Raw genomic sequence first — 18,910 nt, 5'->3', positions numbered from 1 at the left:
TAAAGAAAAATTCTTGCTAGAGAAGCTTGTTCCCTGGGGAAAAATCAGAGGAGGAGCTTCTAGTGCAGGACGGTGTCAATAACTTCTATACCTGCTCAACCTTGGAGATTGTGACGAGACTCCCTCCATGACATGAGGAGAATGTTCCCAGGAATGATTCAAACACTGGGAGCCATGAAGGGCGCAGCAGCCACAGTTAATTATTGCTAATGCCCCTATGGGGTGAGTAGGCTTGGATGACTGTGGTAGGGAGCTTCCTTCCTTAGCCACCAGCCTTCCTTCCCAATGCCGCACTCGGGGCCCCGGAGGCAGTTTTGGCCACACTCCATCATACGGCGGCCTGCAGAACAAGTGTTAATTCTTGAGATTTGTTTCCCTAATGCTTTCTGGTATGAGATCAACTTGATATATTTTTCATCCCCCTTGGGTACTGCTCTCCCCACCTGTGGTAATGAATTGTCCATGCTTCCTCCAATCCCCCATCAGACTCACAAGAGGAAAAAAATCAATTTACACTTTTCCTAGGAAGCAAGCCTATAGACAGATCTGACATGCTGTCTCAGTCTGTAGGGCTGCCATGACAAAATGCCACAGATGGGGGGGGGGGCTTCAACAACAGACATTTATTTCTCACAGCTCTGGAGGTTGGATGGTCACGGTGCTGGCTGATGCGGTTTGTGGTGAGGGCCCTCCTCCTGTGTAGAGATGGCCACCTTCTCCATGTGTGTTCACGTGGTAGAGACAAGGTGAGCTTGCTCTGGTCTCTTCCTCTTATAAGGACACTAGTCCTAGCATGGAGCCCCCTCACATGATCTCGTCCAACGCTAATCACCTCCTAATACCATTGGAGGTAACCAATGGTATTGTGGTTTAGGGCGTCAACATATGAATTCTGGGGGGATACAAACATTCGGTTTTTAACATGTGTAAAGACCCTCCTCTTCACTGGTAGCATGTTGGCAAAAAGACATTCAGTTGACACTCTCTACATGTGACCACCTTGACTTAGAATGAAGAGCAGGGCGCCCTCACAGAGAGGCATCTGAAGGAAAAGGAAGTGTTCAAGGAGGATCACCGGCTCCTTCTTCCCTAGAGAATAAGAGGCGCAGGATCTCCAGGACATGAAATCAATGCCTCCTAAAGATACCATGGAGATTTCCTGAGATGGTGAAGCAGGTACCAGACTTTCTACTGGAGGGTCTTGTACTGAAATCAAGGAAGTAGAATTCCTCATTCCTCAAACCAGTTCACCATTTCTTCCTGTATCCCCCACATTGTGAGATGGAGACAGAATAGGTCTGCTGGATGTCTCAGCTCTGCAATAGAGCTCTCCCTGATGGGGAGGAGGGAGATGTTTCTATGGGAAACTTCTCACTAGCACTTTGTCACTTGCGTGACATAGACCACCCCATGGCATGAATAATATAGGACTACAAGCACTTACAAGTCATTGCCAGAGGAGGAAAGAACCAGCTGCCTTTGGCTTGGCAGCCCCTCTGCCAGCAAAATAAACTCCTAAGCAAAGAAAGGGCTCATTTCTTGGCTTCCCAAATCAACACAATCCTACTACTTCCCTCCTGGTTAGAGGATTAAAAATACTTTTGCTAAAAATGACAACAAAAAAAGAATTATATTGGAAGATAGCAAACTGACAGGAAAAATAAGATGGGAAACCCGACTTCAGATTAATAAATGAGAATAGTGCACCTGCCGAATGCCCACAGCCTTCCTGCCCACCCCCCATTCCCACACTCAGGTTAAATGCACCACATGTTGATCACAGCAAAATTTTAGGTAGACCCCTGACTCAACTCCACCTTTCTCTTTCACATCATTGCTGTAACCATTTGGATATTGTTCAGCCTTTTCTTGCCATCTGTTCATGTGTTTTCAGAACATAACATTTAAAAACTGTTATTGTGTGAAAGCATTACTAGATAAGACTGGTTCCAAATACTTTCTCCCGGGCTGAAACCTGAGAAAAGTGGAAAGAAAAGTCCTGGGCTGGGAAACCTTTTCTGATACAAAGAGATATAAATTATAGGTGCTGCCAACAGCTTGTAATTATAAAAAATTGGAAGCAACCAAAATATTAATCAAAAGGAGAATGGATACAATTGTAGTCAATACAAGTAATTATATACTCTGCAGCTGTGAAAATGAATTAACCAAAGCTACGCATGCTAGCTATCGCCTGGAATAATGTCAGACATTGGTCCCCAAAGAAATTGTTCAGGCAGCTCTCTTATTAATTCCAATAATTTTTAGATTAGGTTTTTCTGCATGGCCAGTCCTATTGTATGCATATAATAACATTTTTGTTCCCTCCTTTTAAGTCCTTAAGTATTATATTTTTCTTGTCTTACTGTGCTGGCTGGGGCCTTCCATGCACTGATGGATAGAAGTGGGGATGATGGGCATGCTTATCTCCTTCTTGGTTTTAAAGGAATTGCTTTCAGCATTTCACCATTAAATCTGATGTTCACTGTGGGTCTATATTTTAGGTCTATAGTTTAGATGTAAAAATCAGAGAGCTGATTTTTATTTTATTTTTTTTAAGTAGGCTCCACACCCAGCATGGAGCCCAACATGGAGCTTGAACCCACAACCCTGAGATCAAGACCTGAGCTGAGATCAAGAGTCAGACGCTTAACTGACTGAGCCACCCAGGTGCCCCCAGAGAGCTGAATTTTAAAGTTCAATCTAGTATTCTTTTTAAAAAAATCAGTTTACCTTAGTCAATTTATATATATGAGAATCTCTTATACATTTGTAATTATTTCTCATTTATAGTTGGGTTTTCGTTCCTTAATGCCCTGATCTTTATATGCTCCTTTGTCTCCTTCTTTCTAACATTCTTTTGGATTGACTCAAGCGTTTAAATTTTTTTTTTTTACTAATTTGAAAGTAATATACTATATTGCTAGTTTTTTAAATAATTACCCTTGAATTTCGAACATGAAAATTCTACTTAATAAAGCTTAAAATGAAACATTACCTTTTTTTCTTTTTGGTTTTTTTTTGGCATTTATTTATTTATTTATTTCTTATTGTGGTAAAAAACACACGGCATTAGATTTATCATCTTAATCATTTTTAAGCATACAGTTCAGTAATGTTAAGTATAGTCACGCTGTTGTGTAACCATACGACAATAGAACTTTTTCATTTTGCAAAAGTAAACATGATTTTAGCCCTCTTCCTGAAAAATACAAGGACAAGGTCATCAGAGTGCTTTATGTCCCATCACCAGCTCCTTCCTTCACGTGCTATTATTATCCTGTAGTTTGTGCTGAATTATTGCTTTGTGGTAGGGAGCCTCCAATACCACTCCCAGCGGTCCCTGCTCCTAATTCACACCCTTATGTAAAGCTTTCCCCTGAGACCCAGTGACTTGCTTCTAAGCAGTAGAGCATGGCAAATGTGTTGGGATGTTGCTTCTGAAATTAGGTTACCAAAAAAAAAAAAAAAATCTGCCTTTCTTGCCCTCTCATACTCTCTTGCTTAGAGCCTTTGCTCTGTGGGAGCATGGTGCCGTGTTGTGACTGGCCCTGTAGAGAGACTTCCGTGGCAAAGAACCGAAGCTTCTGGCCAACAGCCACCGAGGACCTGAATCCTGCTAACAGCCCTGTGAGTGAGCTTGGAGTCACCTTCTGGGGCCTGACTCTAGCCACATACTCATAGGAGTTTGGGAGCAGATCTTCTGTCAATCAAGCCTCAAGATGGTTGCAGCCCAGACCAACCCCTTGATCAGCATTTCAAGAGACCCCATGTCAGGGACACCCAACTAAACCACACCTGAACTCCTGCAGAGAGTCTGTGGTTTGAAGCTGCTAGGTTTTAGAGTAATTTGTTATGCAACAGTGGAAAGCAAATACATTCCCTTTTCAAATTGGACATTATTATCATCCTTACATCCATTGCTTATTTGAGTTTCCTAAATCTTTGCTTGCCATTCCAACTTGTATGTCCGAACTCACTTCTGAGAGATCATTTTATTTCTTTCTGGAGTATCCCTTGGAAAGTTCCTTTACTGAGAATCTTTGGCAGGCAAACTCCAGATTTTGTTTGTTCAAAAAAAGTCTGTAATTTAATTTCTAGGCTTGGGGTTTCCTGGATCATGAAGATGATAGAAATTTGGGCCCCAAACCTATGGGCTCTTTCATCTGCAGCTGCTAATTCTCAGGGAAAACTTATTTCTCCAGAGACCAGGTCCGTTAGATAAGTTTCCTTGTCTTCTGCTTTTGCTGAATTATTATTTTTTTCTTGTTCACTTTTTAAAATTGTGGATCTAACTTTCTGAAGGACTGAGCTTCGTGGAGGGGTCAATTTCCCATCTTGCACAGCACAGGACTATGCTACCAAACTCCCACACAGCCACTGAAGCCTGAGTTCTGGTTCCTGGAGACGGACAAATTTTCTGAGGGTGGACAAGTCTTGAGTGCCAGTTTTCCTCTACATTTGGGCTTTCTCTTTCTTTTGGTTCCTGGAGACTTCCTATATTTTCTTACAAGATTCAGCTATGCTTTCAAAAATCGACACTTGATACCTGCTAGCAAGCCTGTGCTTTGTTCAACCACTGGTTCAAATAAACCAAGAGCCATTGGCGATTTTTCTTCAGGTCTTTTTTTTTTTTTTTTTAGCAAACACACTCATATAAGAACTGCTCTTTAATTTAGTTAAAACCAAAGCCAAGTGTGCAGCAGAAAAGCTATTGTTCACCCTGGAAAAAATCTTCCTGCCCACTCTCCACACCACTTGGATCCCAAACAGCTCAGTGTAAGTCAGGCTAGAAATTAGAGTCTCTGGGGGAACTGAGGCTCCTACTACTTCCCTTTTGGAATAGCTTTTATCCTGGATTCAGACCCAAGCCAGCTGACTCCAACGGAGTGGGGGCCGAAGGATTTGGGCATTTAGGCATTTGCCTGATGGCTGAAGTTGGCTGCACTTAACAAGCTTTTCTACATATGGAGAAAAGGCCAGAAGAAACAGGACACTGGCATCAAGTTTTAGGACTTTAGGGGCCCAAGTCACCTATCATATGTTAATCAGGTGTCCCCTGTCCCGGTTATTTGTCTCCTAACTGTTGAGGTTCCTAATTTATGAGGTTCAGACCACAGAACAAGGCAGCTCTATTCTAAACATGCTCTTGCTTTCACTGCTTTATAAAACCATATCATTTCTTTTTTTTTATTATTGGGTTATGTTAATCACCATACATTACGTCATTAGTTCTTGACGTAGTGTTCCATGATTCATTGTTTGTGCATAACACCCAGTGCTCCATGCAGAACATGCCCTCCTCAATACCCATCACCAGGCTAACCCATCCTCCCACTCCCCTCCCCTCTATAACCCTCAGTTTTGTTTTTCAGAGCCCATCGTCTCTCAAAAACCATGTCATTTCTAAGAAAGGTCTGCAATCAGTACATTTATGGAGCCATTGGTCCTCTCAATATTATAAGAAGACCCCATAGGTCTTCTGTATATACAAAGGCTCTTGTTTCATAGGATCCTGGGCAAGAAAGGATGTAGACAAATTGCCTTAAGAGAAGGGCTGCATAGAAAGAGGATTTTTTGCACTTTGGAGATATAGGTATGAAAGAGAGGTCTGATCTTGCTGTATGTGAGGTCTTTGACTTGAAATTGTGTGAGTTCACCCATCATGGCTTTTATGTTGTGAGAGGAAGCAGAGCTGACCTGGGAGATCCCATTGTGTTCAGCTGCCATGAAGCTTTGTGGCTATGGTTAGGACACACTGCCTCTCTGGCTCAAGTTGTTCTGAACGAGGAGGCAGTTGGACGGAAGTCCTGAGGGTCTGTCTGGCCAGGACACTTCCCAATTCTGTAAGAGGTCCCCAGTCTACCCTCAGCCTGTAGACAAAGAAAGGCAGAATGCTGACCTCTCTCTATGTGCCTGCAAATGCCAAGCTTGGGGAGAAATAGATGGTCATGTGACACCCATGACCACAATAGATGCCATAAGGCAGACTGTCAGAAACTGATCCTTGGCCTCACAGATCAGTAGAGCTTCTCTAGTACCTCACCCTGTGTGTCCCTCTCCTCCATCTGTAGCTGTCCAGCCACTGTGAACTATGATTAGCTACCCTGGCCTCGGACCTGTAAACAGACAGCAAGGAAATGCTAGTGTGGCGTGCATGCTCATCCCTGACTGAGAAGGGTAGGGTGGGAGGACACCCCTGGGAACTTGCTCTCTGCTGGTTGGTGAAACGCAATTAGCAATACCAGACAGTTGCTGGGAAGAGACAGAAAGACAGTGCTTGTTGTTTTGAGCTCTTGAAGACCTTGTCTCTTATGACTCGTCTTTGAGAATTACTTAGCCGGCATGTCTGGGAGCTGCAGCGCTAACAATGGCAGGAAGGAAGTCGGGTCACATCCCAAGCACTAGATGAGCACGTAGCCTCATTCTTAGTTCTTTGGGGATTCAGGGTGTTTCCACCCCTATGGATAGATCAGAGAGAATAATGCGCTTTTCTCTACCTTTGGGAGTAGGTAAGAGTAAGGACCAAGAGTTGTGACTGAGCCAGAAAAAAAAATGGAACAGGAGGACTGATGAGCTTGAGAGGTCTCATATAAAATTCGGATAGAAAGCTGGACGACAATCAAATCAGCACCAGCAGTCACAGAGAAGATACAAGTAAAAGGACAATTCAGTGCTATCTTCAAAGCTGATGAGTCAGCTAAATGTTGTGCAGATGAGTCTCAACTGTGCAAAGTCTATCATTTCTTCTAAACAACCCCTCTAATTATACATTTGACATTACCATGGGTGGTGTAAGTTCCCTGGAATGCTGACAGACCAGGTTAATGTATAATAATGCTAGGACGGTGAGTAACATCCCAATGACCCTGGGAAACACACATCTTTTGTGGAAAAAGCACCAGGATACAGGGAACTTTGTGCAAGGAAGGGGCTTCAAGTCTTCAAGTTGTACTAGGTCAAGTTTCAGTAAAGAGAGCTTGCTGACCAGCCATCGATCCCACAGTCAATGCACTGGTAACTTGGAACCTGTATCCTTGGCTAGTCTGAGGTGATATCTTTGGTCTGGGGCATCCTAGACACCTAGGAAAATACTGAACTAAGTATGACTATAACCCCAGGATGATGTAAGAATACAGGTAAGAGTAAATATCACTGTAACAATGTTAAAGACATAAATGTAAACCCACGTTACCGATATTTTGAAAGATACTGTAGTCTAACAACAAATGGTAGTAAGTGGAATACATTGTGATAATTTGTGTCTGCTTGCCTGCTTTTAAAGATTTTAAAGCATTTAAGGAATTCTGTTTTAGGTTAAATACTCAAGACAATCCTATTAATAAACATGTGACCAATGTATGTGTGTCTGCAATAAAATTAATTTGTTTAATTTACAAAAATTTCACTTAATTGTACAAGTAGTATTTAACTGTTTAGGGGGGTTTTATAATACAGTACAGGAAGATTAAACTGAGCACTAAAATATATGGAGGAGCTTTGAATAGGAAAGATCCCAGCTATGGGACAAGATTCTAATGGCTAACAGGCAGAGGGAACGCTGATCATTCTGTTCTGGATTTCTCACTGGGGCTGGCTCAGTTCCCACCTGGCCATAAGGGGCTATGTCAGGTTTCAAATAAGGGAGCCCACTGGCAACACTTCTTCGACTGTAAATTGTGCTTGGAAGCAGCATTTTCTGGGCTGAGGATCTTTTCTTTCTCCTGCTAGCCATTGGGTTGGTTACCACTCACTTCTGTCCTGAAGGCAGAGAGGCGTGGAGGGCAGTGGTACAGAATTTCAAGAAGGGACACACAATGATGCCTTCTCGGATCCCAAAAGGAGGCTGGCGGATGTGACTTGCACATTGCCCACCGTGCATGAATCATCCATCGGCTGCGCCCACGTGGATGGTTAAAGAGTTGTTTCTGGTGGACCCCAGAGTACCTCTTCCGATGCTCACTTGGCTTCTGTAGGGTCCCAGAACAGAGCTACTGGATCAGGGGCCTGAGATATCACTTTACAAGGCATCCCAGAAAAGACCGAACACGTCGGTGTTCACACGGCACACGGTTCCAGTGCTGGTCACCCTTTTCTTTCCATTAAAATGCCACCCGTGTTGTTTGGGGTTTTGGAGGGGAGCATCTGTCTCCCGCCAAACCCCAATATGTGTGACCAGCACTGCTCCTGTGTTGTGCCTTCCAGCTTGCTCTTACCAGCGTGGCAGGGGGCTCTGCCAGGTTCTCCAGCTGCACAGTTTGGGGCCGGAAAGGGGCTCTTTCACCTTCACCTCCCTTGACCTGGACAAAACAAGCTGCTTTGGTCCCCCGCACTCCCCCTTCTGCAGTCGCAAGTCTGAAGCCTTGCCCCGGACCTCACACTGTGGCGGCTTCGGGAATATATCGTCTGTGTTGTAGTCTGCACAGAAATAGCTGCAGAGCTGGACAGACAGTCTTCCCCCATCTCTACCTCTTCAAAGATTCTACTCCAAAACACGAGCAAAGCCGCTTCTCACGGTTTTGCTTGAGGATGGAAAGAGCAGTGAACAGCACCCAGGAAGACATTTCCTGCTGGCACCGAGGAGTCTTTTAGACTTACTCTTGGCTTTTTTCCCTCTCTTTAGGTCCCTAGTCATTAAGGGACTCCGCATCTCTTTTAAAAAGTGCTCGGGAGGATTCACACCGCCTTGGAGGTCTGGCTGAAAGGACCTCACAGAAGCGGGCAGGAGGAGTTCTGTGGCTTGGTAGCAAGAGCTCACCTACGAGATTTGTTCTCCTCCAGCCTCTGTTCACTTTCAACTTCTTCCTCTTCCCATCTTTGAAAGTCTGCATCTCAATGTTGACACTCATATATATATATAGATGCTCATATAAATATATATATATATATTTTAAAAATAATTTTCCCATCTCTAAAAGTCTGCGTCTCAATGTTGACACTCATGTTTATATGTATTTAATAAATATATTGATTTTAAAAATAATAGTAGTTATAATTACAGGTGAGCTCTTGCTACCAAGCCACTGAACTATTATTTTTAAAATCAACTTTCTGCCTTTAAGTTTGAGCAAAAAGACCTCGCTATGCTCCCAGCAGCTAACTGTTTCATCTTGAGTGCCTGTTTATCCCTTTGAAATGGCATCGTGGTCTCCCTGCCTATTTGTCTACTTTTCTCTAATTGTACAGTATTTAGATCCCTATTAATCCAGGAAAATAAACGAAGAGAGAAATTGCTTTCTGTGTGCAATATTTTAAAGTACTGTTAAATGACTATGTGGCGGGTGATATTTTCCATTATTATTATTTTTTTGATAGTGTTGCTTCTTTTGTGTTGTTTTATGCTCCATTTATTTCAGAATTACTAGGCTTTGAGGAAAGCAGTTTCCGCCTCCTTCCCTTTCCTTCCAGGGCAGTTTTAAAATAACTTTTCTACCAACGCTTTATCAACATGCTTTGCTCTGCAGCCGGGTCATTTGCAGTTTACCCTTTATTTTAGAGGAGTTGTTGCCAGGATTGCTTTGCATTTTTAAGGTCTGATTAATTGTCCTGTTTGACTATCTTGATGGATTACTCAGATGCACGTGACTTGATTTTGACTTTGTAATTAAAGATTTTTTTGGAGGTCAGATAAAGTGCCTGCCCTGCTGAAAACTTCAGCACACATGCAAAACCTATTCAGGCAGATATGGACAAGGCTGACTGCCTTCAAGGAGAGAAGAGCAGGTGTTGATTATGAAGCATGGTGACCAGATGCCATGGTCCCCCGACCCTGGAACATCCCAGATGGCTGGCCCTGGTCCCTTAGGAACCACCCACAGCCCTCAACTTACTGCTGGAGATAAGGCTCCCCCTCCCCCCCCCACTCACCAATTTCTCCACCTGAAAACTGCTGTCAGATGTGGGGGAAATAGGGTTTCCTTATAAAATAAGTAAGCTAACCTCACAGGAGGGCTCCGTCTGAAAAATAACTGTTCTCGCTGGTAAGAGAATGACCTTTCATTTCCTTTTTTAAAAATTTGGTAGATAATGAGACTGTGGACTCTGAGAAACAAACTGAGGGTTCTAGAGGGGAGGGGGATGGGAGGATGGGTTAGCCTGGTGATGGGGATTAAAGAGGGCTCGTATTGAATGGAGCACTGGATGTTATATGCAAACAATGAATCATGGAACACTACATAAAAAAATAATTAAAAAATAAATTAATTTAAAAATATAAAAAATAAAAATAAATAAAAAATGGAAAAAAAATTGGTAGATGTCATTTCCAAACACCTTGCAACAAAAGTGAGCTTGGTACACAGGACTAAAAAATGTAGATGTGGGTGCTCCTTCTCTTCTATGGCTGTTACAGGTCCCTGATGGATATTTGGGAAGAGCCAAACTGGCCCAGCTCTGAATGCATGCGGAGAGGGGAGGCTGGGGTGGGAGAAGATGGGACAATCCTTGAATCAGAAACCAAATCTCTCTCCTCCTCCTCCTCTTCCTCCTTCACTCTCTCCTACCTTCCTCCTCTTCCTGCTTCTTCTGCTAGTGTAGGGTTTTCACTTCCTCACCCAAAGACTTAGTTTTTGAGCTGTCTCTTCTCCCTATCCCTACCCTATGCTTCTGGGATCAGACGCATGGGTTGCTCCATATTGGAATTCCATAATGTAGCTTTAAGTCACTGGGAATGGAGTCAGACACTTAGGGTTGTACCGTGGCTCAGGTATGTTACCTGATAAGATAGTTAATATGTATGTGCTTCAGTTTCCATATCTGGAAAATGGACATAAACATGCTACACAGCTCGTAGGACTGTTTGTAAGGATTGAATGAGACCTTATAAATGGAGGGATGTTATAAATTATAAAATGTTATGCAGCAGCAGGAGATTATTATGGAAATGATGATACCCTCAAAGGTATCTTACGAATTCCTGCATTCATGATGGTTTTGGTGTCAAGATTACTTGGCCACACAGCCTCTCTATGGTTAGAATCATCCAGAAGACACAGAACTGGAGGCTCTGATCTGGAGAAGAGCTTGAGAGATTCTTTCCTACCCTTGACCAGGGAGCAGGAACCTTTTTCTATAAAGAGCCAAACAGTTAATATTTCAGGATCTGTGGCCATATCGTCACCATCACCCTACTTATGGGAGAAGCCATAAACAATACAGAAACAAACGAGTGTGGCCATGTTCCAATAAAACTTTATGGGCACAGAAATTGGCATTTCATGTAATTTTCACATGTCGCAAATATTCTTCTTCTTTTGAATCTTGTAGCCATCTAAATGTGTAAAAACCATTCTTAACTCACAGACCATATAAAACCAGGCAGCATGTGGGATTTGGCCCGTGGGCATCATTTGCCAACACCTGTCCTAGACTACTCCCAGGAGCCAGGGGAATGACCAGGTTGACTGTATTGGAGATATCAAAAGGGAGACATGGAGTCATTTGGGCATGTGTCATAGGTATTTTACTTTTTATGACCCTCTTCTCTGCCTGGCTGATGTCAAAGCATGTGAAAGCATATCAAAGTATGTTAAATGACAATACTGAGGTTCACACTCAAGGCTCTTGTCAAAAAATACAACCTAGCTCCTTATCAAAAAACCCAAAACAGTAAACAACAATGGCAACGAAAGTATTTATGGATGGCTGTCTGGAGGACATGTGGCTAGTCCTATAGGCAGTCTAACTTTCCCTTGAGCAATCCAGACCTGCAAGTGCTCCATTCATGGAAGCTTCTACTGCAGCCCTTTGCAAAACTGATCCTGAGTTGCATTTTGGTGCTGAATCCTTGCTCCTTGTTTCCATGAAAAACAGTGGATGGGAATCACATCGCTTCAGGTAGAAATTCCTCTCAGAGATCATCCCAGTATCAGGAAAGGCTAGACGTCTTAAAAACTGATTTTATTTTGCAAGCAATGTAATTTCCTTGTTTGATATGGCTTCAAGGAAGCTCATAATCAAATATACCTCTATTGACTAGAAAATATTTTGCAAATCATCAGCAGCAAAGATTTATGTACTAAGTATGTACTATGCACTTTTCATATAGTTCTTTTCACTTAATCCTCACATAGCCCTGAGAGGTAGGTAAAATTATTATCCCTATTGTAATGGGCTGAATAATGGCTCCTGAATGTCCTAATCCCCAGAACCTGCCAATGTCACCTTGTATAGCAAAAGGAAATTTGCAGATGGGATTAAGTTAAGGATCTTGAGATGGGGAGATTATCCTAATCTCAGTGTCCCCATCAGAGGGAGGCAGAGGGAGATTTGGCATAGAAGAAAGCAGTATGATAAGATGTTGAAGCAATATGCTATCTTGTTGGCTTCGAAGATGGAGGAAGGGGCCATGAGCCAAGGAATGCAGTTGTAGAAGCTGGAAAAGGCCAGGAAAGAGATTCTCTCCTAGAGTTTCTAAGGGAGTGTGGCCCTTCACTAAAGGAAGTTGACTTTGGATTTCTGACCTCTGGAGCACTAAAAGAATACACGTGTGTCATTTTAAGCCACCAAGCGGTAACCATTACTGCATCCGTAGAAAACTCACATGCCCACTTTGCAATCAAAGACAGGAGACAGAATATTGCCCAAGGTCTGGAATGAGGTTTGCTGACCTCAGACTCCCAGATCTTACTTCTTACACTGCCTTATCAGTTGTATGTGTCCTGATTTCTCCTGGATTTATTATCCCCCCCTTCCCCCTCCTTTCCCACTACCTCCTTCATCCCCCAATCCTGTGGAGTTTTGCAATCTACCCTGTGAGCTGGTGTGATAGAGGCAGCATATAAATAAATATATTGGTGGGCATTTGTAGCATGTAAATGGGGTGAGATCCCTGGGTTTTTGCTAGCCCTGGGAATTGTCTTATGATTTAGCAAAAGAAAGGCCCCAGGCTGCTTTGTTCCCCCTTCTGTCCCTCTTTACTGTAGCACTAACAGTTGGACAGAACAGGATTTCTGCTTTTTCAGAAAATTGTACTCACTTCCTGGTCAGTATTCAGAGCCCTGCAACTGCTTGTGAGTTTCTTTCTTTCTCCCCGAGGATTTTTGTGTTATTTAGAACATTGTCTGGCCTAAGAGCCACCCCCCGACCTCTAAAATTATAAAACAAAACAAGAAGGAAAACATGAACCCAGAAAACAGTAGATCCTTTATTTTTATTTTATTTTATTTTCATCAGATGATGACCCCACATCTGTGTGCATGTTGGGATTCTAGAAGACCCTGACATGCATGAAGGAGATCTGAACACCTGGGTTGGATAGAGGGTCTCAACACATGGCCTTTGTTCTATGTTATAGATGTGAAAGCCTGGGGAGCAGGGGTAGGGGGGCTGCCCTGCGGTGAATCCAGCAGCTACAGGGAGGACTATCTCCATCTGGGGAGGGGTATGCGACCGTTCAGTCCCTGATGACTCAATGGTTCTCAGGAGATGAGGCAGGACCCACCTTTGGAGAAGCTCTAGGACACTGCTTTTGTTTCTGCTGACACCAGAGTATATCAAAGATTCCTTCTGATGTTGAGGCTGTTGATATGATACTAGTTTGACCTGTCATATTTCTTCCCTGGATTATTATTATTTTTAAAAAATTTTATTTGTTTACTTGACAGAGAGAGAGAGAGCAAGCACGTGAGCATAAGCAGCAGGGAGGGGCAGAGGGAGAGGGAGAAGCAGGTTCCCTGCTGAGCAGAGAGCAGGACATGGGGCTAGATCCCAGGACCCTGGGATCATGACCTGAGCTGAAGGCAGAGGCTTAACCGACTGAGTCACCCAGGCACCCCCTGGATTATTGATTCTACAGGCTACAAACCCTGGCTATGGCCTCGAATAGCTTTCAATCTAATATTCATTCTTCTACCCATTCCCTGAGGGAATCTTTCCAAATGCAATCTCCTCATTGCCAAAGGGATGCAGCCCAACCTCGTCTCTTACTGTATTAGTCAGGCTTCTCCAGAGAAACAGAACCAATGGAAATATATATTAGAAAGAATATGTATAATAAAAGAAGATTTATCATAAGATATTGGCTCACATGATTATGGAGGCTGAGAAGCCTCATGATCTGCCATTTGCAAACTGGAGACCCAGGAAGGCTGGTGGTGTAGTCTGAAGATCCGAGAGAGCCAGATAGCCAGGAGTGCTGTAAGCAGGAGGTCAAAGTCCCAGTTTACAGTCAGGCTGAGAGAGCAATCCTTCCTCCCTCCACCTTTTGTTCTCTTCAGGCCCTCAACAGATTGGATGGTGACCACCCACACTGGGGAGGGAGGGTGATCTGTTTTTACTCAGGTCACTGATTTCAATGCTAATGTCTAGAAACACCCTCATAGTCACACACAGAAGGTGTTCAACGAGGGCATCCCGTGGCCCAATCAAGGTGACACATCAAATTCACCATCACACCCGGGCTCTCGCCATATTTCCTACCTCATCTCTCATCAGTCCCTGTGTTCCAGCCCTTCTGCAGCCCCCTGAACTCTATGCCTGGTCACATCTCCCTGCTGTCAACATGCCATTCTCTGTGCCAAGTTATCCTTCCTGCTCCTCCCCTCTATCCACCGGTCTTCTGACAAAACTCCAGACAGCAGGAGATTAAAGCACAGGCTCCAGAGTCAGCCGGGCCTGGGATCAAGTCATTTCAATTCCCCAGATATTTACTTCATGCCTTCTCTGTGCCCCCAGGATGTAATTCTGCCACCATTACTTGCGTGTCTTTGGAAGAGTTACCTGACATCTCTAACCCTCGTTTAGACATCCATAAAGTAATAATGCATAGGAAGCACTTAGCCTGGCACCTATAAACCTTCCACGGACATAAGGTATTATAATTACCATTTTTTGTCATTCTTTGAGGTTAAGGTCAAGCTTGATGATGCTTCCCCAGGTAGGTTTAGACCCCCAAGCTTACCCTTTCCAACCACCATGAGCCCTGGTACATGATAAGTGCCTCTATTCCGGCTCTTCACACAGAGCATTTACCCTATTGTTAAATTGTCTGATCCTCCCACTACTTTTCGATGAGAACTGTGTCTCCTCCATCCCTTTTCTCTGAGGGGCCAGAGCAGGGCTTGTGCTGACATTTGTTGACTCCATGGAGCAGCTACCCGGAGGGAGGAGTTATCCCCAGAGGCGGGTGATATGCTTTTGTTCTTCTCCTGATGCATCCGCTTCTCTTGCCTTTCTTGGCAGTGACTTGAAAGGCTGTGCCAGGCTTGGCTGCAGGCTGCAGGCTGGTCTGGGGGAGGGACCAGCCATGGCAACCTTTTATGGGAGGATGAATTGGAGAAACAAATCCAGAGCAGTCCATTCATCTCAACTCTTGCTTCTCATCCTGCACCTACAATGCATGGATGCCAACAGAAAGCATCCCATCCCCGTGGGAAGAGCAAGAGTAATGAGATCAATACCTACAGCATCTAGCCATTCATTCTTTTTTACATTAGGAAAAAAAAAGTTTTTGTGCATTTCAGTGTTCAGTGTTCCTTGTTTTTAAAAGAGTAAAATCAAGTTGGACAAATGGCCCTGGAGACCAGCCTCTCCAAGGCAACTCCCTGCATGATCAGCTATCTGCTCAAGTGCAACATCTCCACTGCTCCCCAGCTTATTGTGAGGCTAATTTAAATACTGACAGAGCATCACTTTTCCAACTCCTTCAGTCCAAACTGCATTTTGCTTCCTGTCTACCTCCAAAGTGTCATATTTCACACTGGCATGCTTTTCCATGAGTCTGTCCTTCTAATCTTCATTCAAGATGTGATCCTAAAGCTGAGCTCATTTTTCCCCACTCAGACCCCCTTTGTGGACTGAAGTGTGCCTCCCCCCGCCCCCCCACCAAATTAATATGTTTAAGTCCTAACCCTTAGTACCTTAGAATATGATTTTATTTGAAGATGGGGTCTTTAAAGAGGTGATTAAGGTTAAATGAAGTTCTGTGGATGGGCTCTAATCCAATACGACTGGTGTTCTTATAAGAAGAGGAGATTAGGACACAGCCAGGCACAGAGGACAGACCAAGTGAGGACACAGGGAGAAGACAGCCATCTACAAGTCAAGGAGAGGGACCTCAGGAGACACCAACCCTGCCAACACCTTGATCTTGGACTTGAAGCCTCCAGAACTGTGAGAAAATAAATATCTTGTTTAAGACTCCAGTCCGTGGTACTCTGCTCTAACAGCCCTTGTAGACTAATATATACTCCAAAGTGTTGGTTCAGACTCCTACTGCAACAGTTTCCTGCATTCTATTCCTTAGCTTGTACGGTTTGTTGGTAAAGACGTTGGCCCCATTGGGGTAATACCCATGGCTCATGCTCTTTGGTTATGTCTGGCCCTAGAAAAAACCCTGGCATTGACAGCCACAAGGTAAGTGCTGAATTAATGAATGAGCAATGCTACCCTAGGAATGTCACAGGAAGGACCGAAATCTTCTCTTTTGACATACGTGATCTTTTCACTCAATTTGCGAATTCAGTAACCTGGAAAGGTAGTCCCGGTGTACAGTTTGGGGTGGTGGTGACTAATGGAAGCATCTCTTCTTAATTTTGAGCTAATGAGGTTTCATGATTTGGTAGACTCCTCAGTCATTTTGTTTTTTTTCTGGCTCTGCAGTTTTAGTGAAGTGCTCTATTTAGACTCAATGCCTTTTTCTTGTCCTCTTTGTGGCCCTCTTCAGGCTCTTTCCCACTCCCCACCCCGCACCTCTCCTTCTCCCAAGGGCTCTCAATGGCCTTGCAGACCCACTGCAAGCGGAGAAAGTATTTGGGTCCTGGTCCTCTCACCCTTTCCCCACCCCAGCTCAGTGCTTCCGCAGCTCCCATCTGCGGGCCTTCATTTCCCCATAAACACAAACGACCACGTTTTTGAGACCTTACCGCAACTCTGGTAGAGCAGTTCCAGGTTCCCATCCCGGCAGACCGTGTGTGTGGGCCAGGCTTTGCTGCTACTGCGGCTGAGAGATAAGAGAGTCCAGATGAGGAGGGCCACCGTGAAAACCTTCATGGCCAGGCCTTGCGTGTGACTGACAGGAAAAGAGTGGGCCCCAAACTAAGGGCCTTCGGTGCTCTTCCTCTCCCCTGTTACAGGGGTGAATGTTCAGTTTCACTTCTTGTATTTTATGCTCCTGAGGAACCACTGTGAGATGCAAAAGGCAGTTAGCAGAGGCATTTGAATACTGTTCCCCCAGGACTTTGGACACTTGAATCAGCAGGGTGAGGTGGCCTGTGTCTAGGGTGGGCTGGATATTGACTCTCTGCTTTCACAGGGAGGAGCCAGCAAGTGATGCATGACCTTATGCCGTGGGTCCCCTCCAAACAGCCTTCACAGAACGATCCCTCCACCCCCAGGTGGAGTAGCGAACTCAGGAAAGCAAAAAGCACAGGCCTCCATGTGGTTTTCCTCAGTAGCTCCCCGTGTCTCCGTGGGCTCCTGGTGTGGGCTGTGGACCTGGCTGGGGCTGGCAAGCAGCGGTTGCCATTTTGAGGGCTACAGAGTCACGTTTGGGATCTGGAATGAGGCTTTTGCCCTGTTGGCATTTTCTCTTGTCTGGCTCCAGCCCCGCTCTCAAGATTAGGGTTTCAGCAGTGAATTGTGCAGCTGTGAAAGAGAGCTTGTTCTGGGAGCAGCCGATGTGGCCTCTGGAGATGAGGCGGAGGGAAGGTCCCTGAGCGGTCAGCAGTGTTCTATTTCTGGCTTGGCTTGGGGGACGGGGTGGGGAAGGATGGGGAAGTGAGGGCCTCCCTTTTAAGATGGTGTGTGTGGTGGGGGTTAATTGTCTCGGTCATTGGCGGGATTATTAATATCACATCCCACTTTCTTTTCAAAGCTAAGATTCAGTTCTTTTCCCCTATTCCACTACCTTTGTTGTGCATCACGACAGCAAAATTTCTCAGCCCTGGTTCCCCACCCCCACCCCACTCTACCTTAGCTTGAGAGAATCATAGTCAGGGCCAAGGCCAGCAGATTGGAAGAGCAACAGAGTACACTATTTCCCCCGGGGAGGAACAGCATTTCTCTGAGCTCACTGGGTAAATTGACTGTTTCGGCTGATAGGTGACTTTGGTTACCTCAGAACTTTTTTTGAAGTAAGTGGAATTTAATTACCAGTGAAAATAAATACACTGACTTAATTGATGAATACTTAGGATTTCTTAGGGAACATCACAAAGCGGTCATTTGGGGAAGGGGCAGGTCTGGTTGATTTTTCTTTTCTTTTCTTTTCTTTTTAGGTTCTCACCTACAAATAAGTTAGTGATTTTGGCTTTCAAGTGATTCCCAAAATGTGGTCCCCAGACAACAGCAACAACTTCAACTAGGAGCTTGTTAGAAATGCAAATTCTCGGGCTATATGCAAGACCAACTGAATCAGAAACTCTGAGATGGGGCCCAGCACTGGTTTTTTTTTTTTTAATTCTTTATTTAAATTCAATTTAGATAATATGTAGTGTATTATTAGTTTCAGGGGTAGAGGTCAGTGATTCATCAGTTGCATAGAACACCCAGTGCTCATTACATCACAACACCCTCCTTAATGCCCATCACTCAGTTACCCCATCCCCGGACCCTTTCCCTCCAGCAGCCCTGTTTGTTTCCTATAGTTAAGAGTCTCTTATGGTTTGTCTCCCTCTCTGTTTTCATCTTATTTTATTTTTCCTTCCCTTTCCCTCTGTTCATCTGTTTTGTTTCTTAGATTCCACGTATGAGTGAAACCGGTCTGAAGTGGTGTCTCCTTGTGGTTTTGATCTGCATTTCCCTGATCTGGCACTGTGTTTTAATAATCCCACTGGTAGTTCTAGGACAGGAACATGGAGGTTGGCCCTAGGGATCTTTGGCTACTCTAGAAGGTGTCGAGAAAGCTCTGAACAGTGAATGAGCAGAGCAATTGAGGCTAAACCCTGCACCGCTGCAGAGCACGGCATGACCA

The 18,910-nt window shown here is 44.3% G+C and overlaps 1 protein-coding gene across 1 annotated transcript in view; it reads right to left on the bottom strand.

The window, feature by feature from the left end:
• Window positions 1–17,182, bottom strand: part of LY86 (lymphocyte antigen 86) — a 57,891-nt gene extending 40,709 nt beyond the window's left edge. The window contains exon 1 of the mRNA XM_036096479.2: window positions 16,863–17,182. Within this exon, the coding sequence (XP_035952372.1) occupies window positions 16,863–16,989 (127 nt within the window). The 5' untranslated portion in view covers window positions 16,990–17,182. The remainder of the gene's footprint in view (window positions 1–16,862) is intronic.
• Between the last annotated feature and the right edge of the window lie 1,728 nt (window positions 17,183–18,910).

Source organism: Halichoerus grypus, chromosome 9, assembly GCF_964656455.1.
Source record: "Halichoerus grypus chromosome 9, mHalGry1.hap1.1, whole genome shotgun sequence".
NCBI classification, from domain to species: Eukaryota; Metazoa; Chordata; class Mammalia; order Carnivora; family Phocidae; genus Halichoerus; species Halichoerus grypus.
This window is presented reverse-complemented; position numbering and strand designations above follow the sequence as displayed.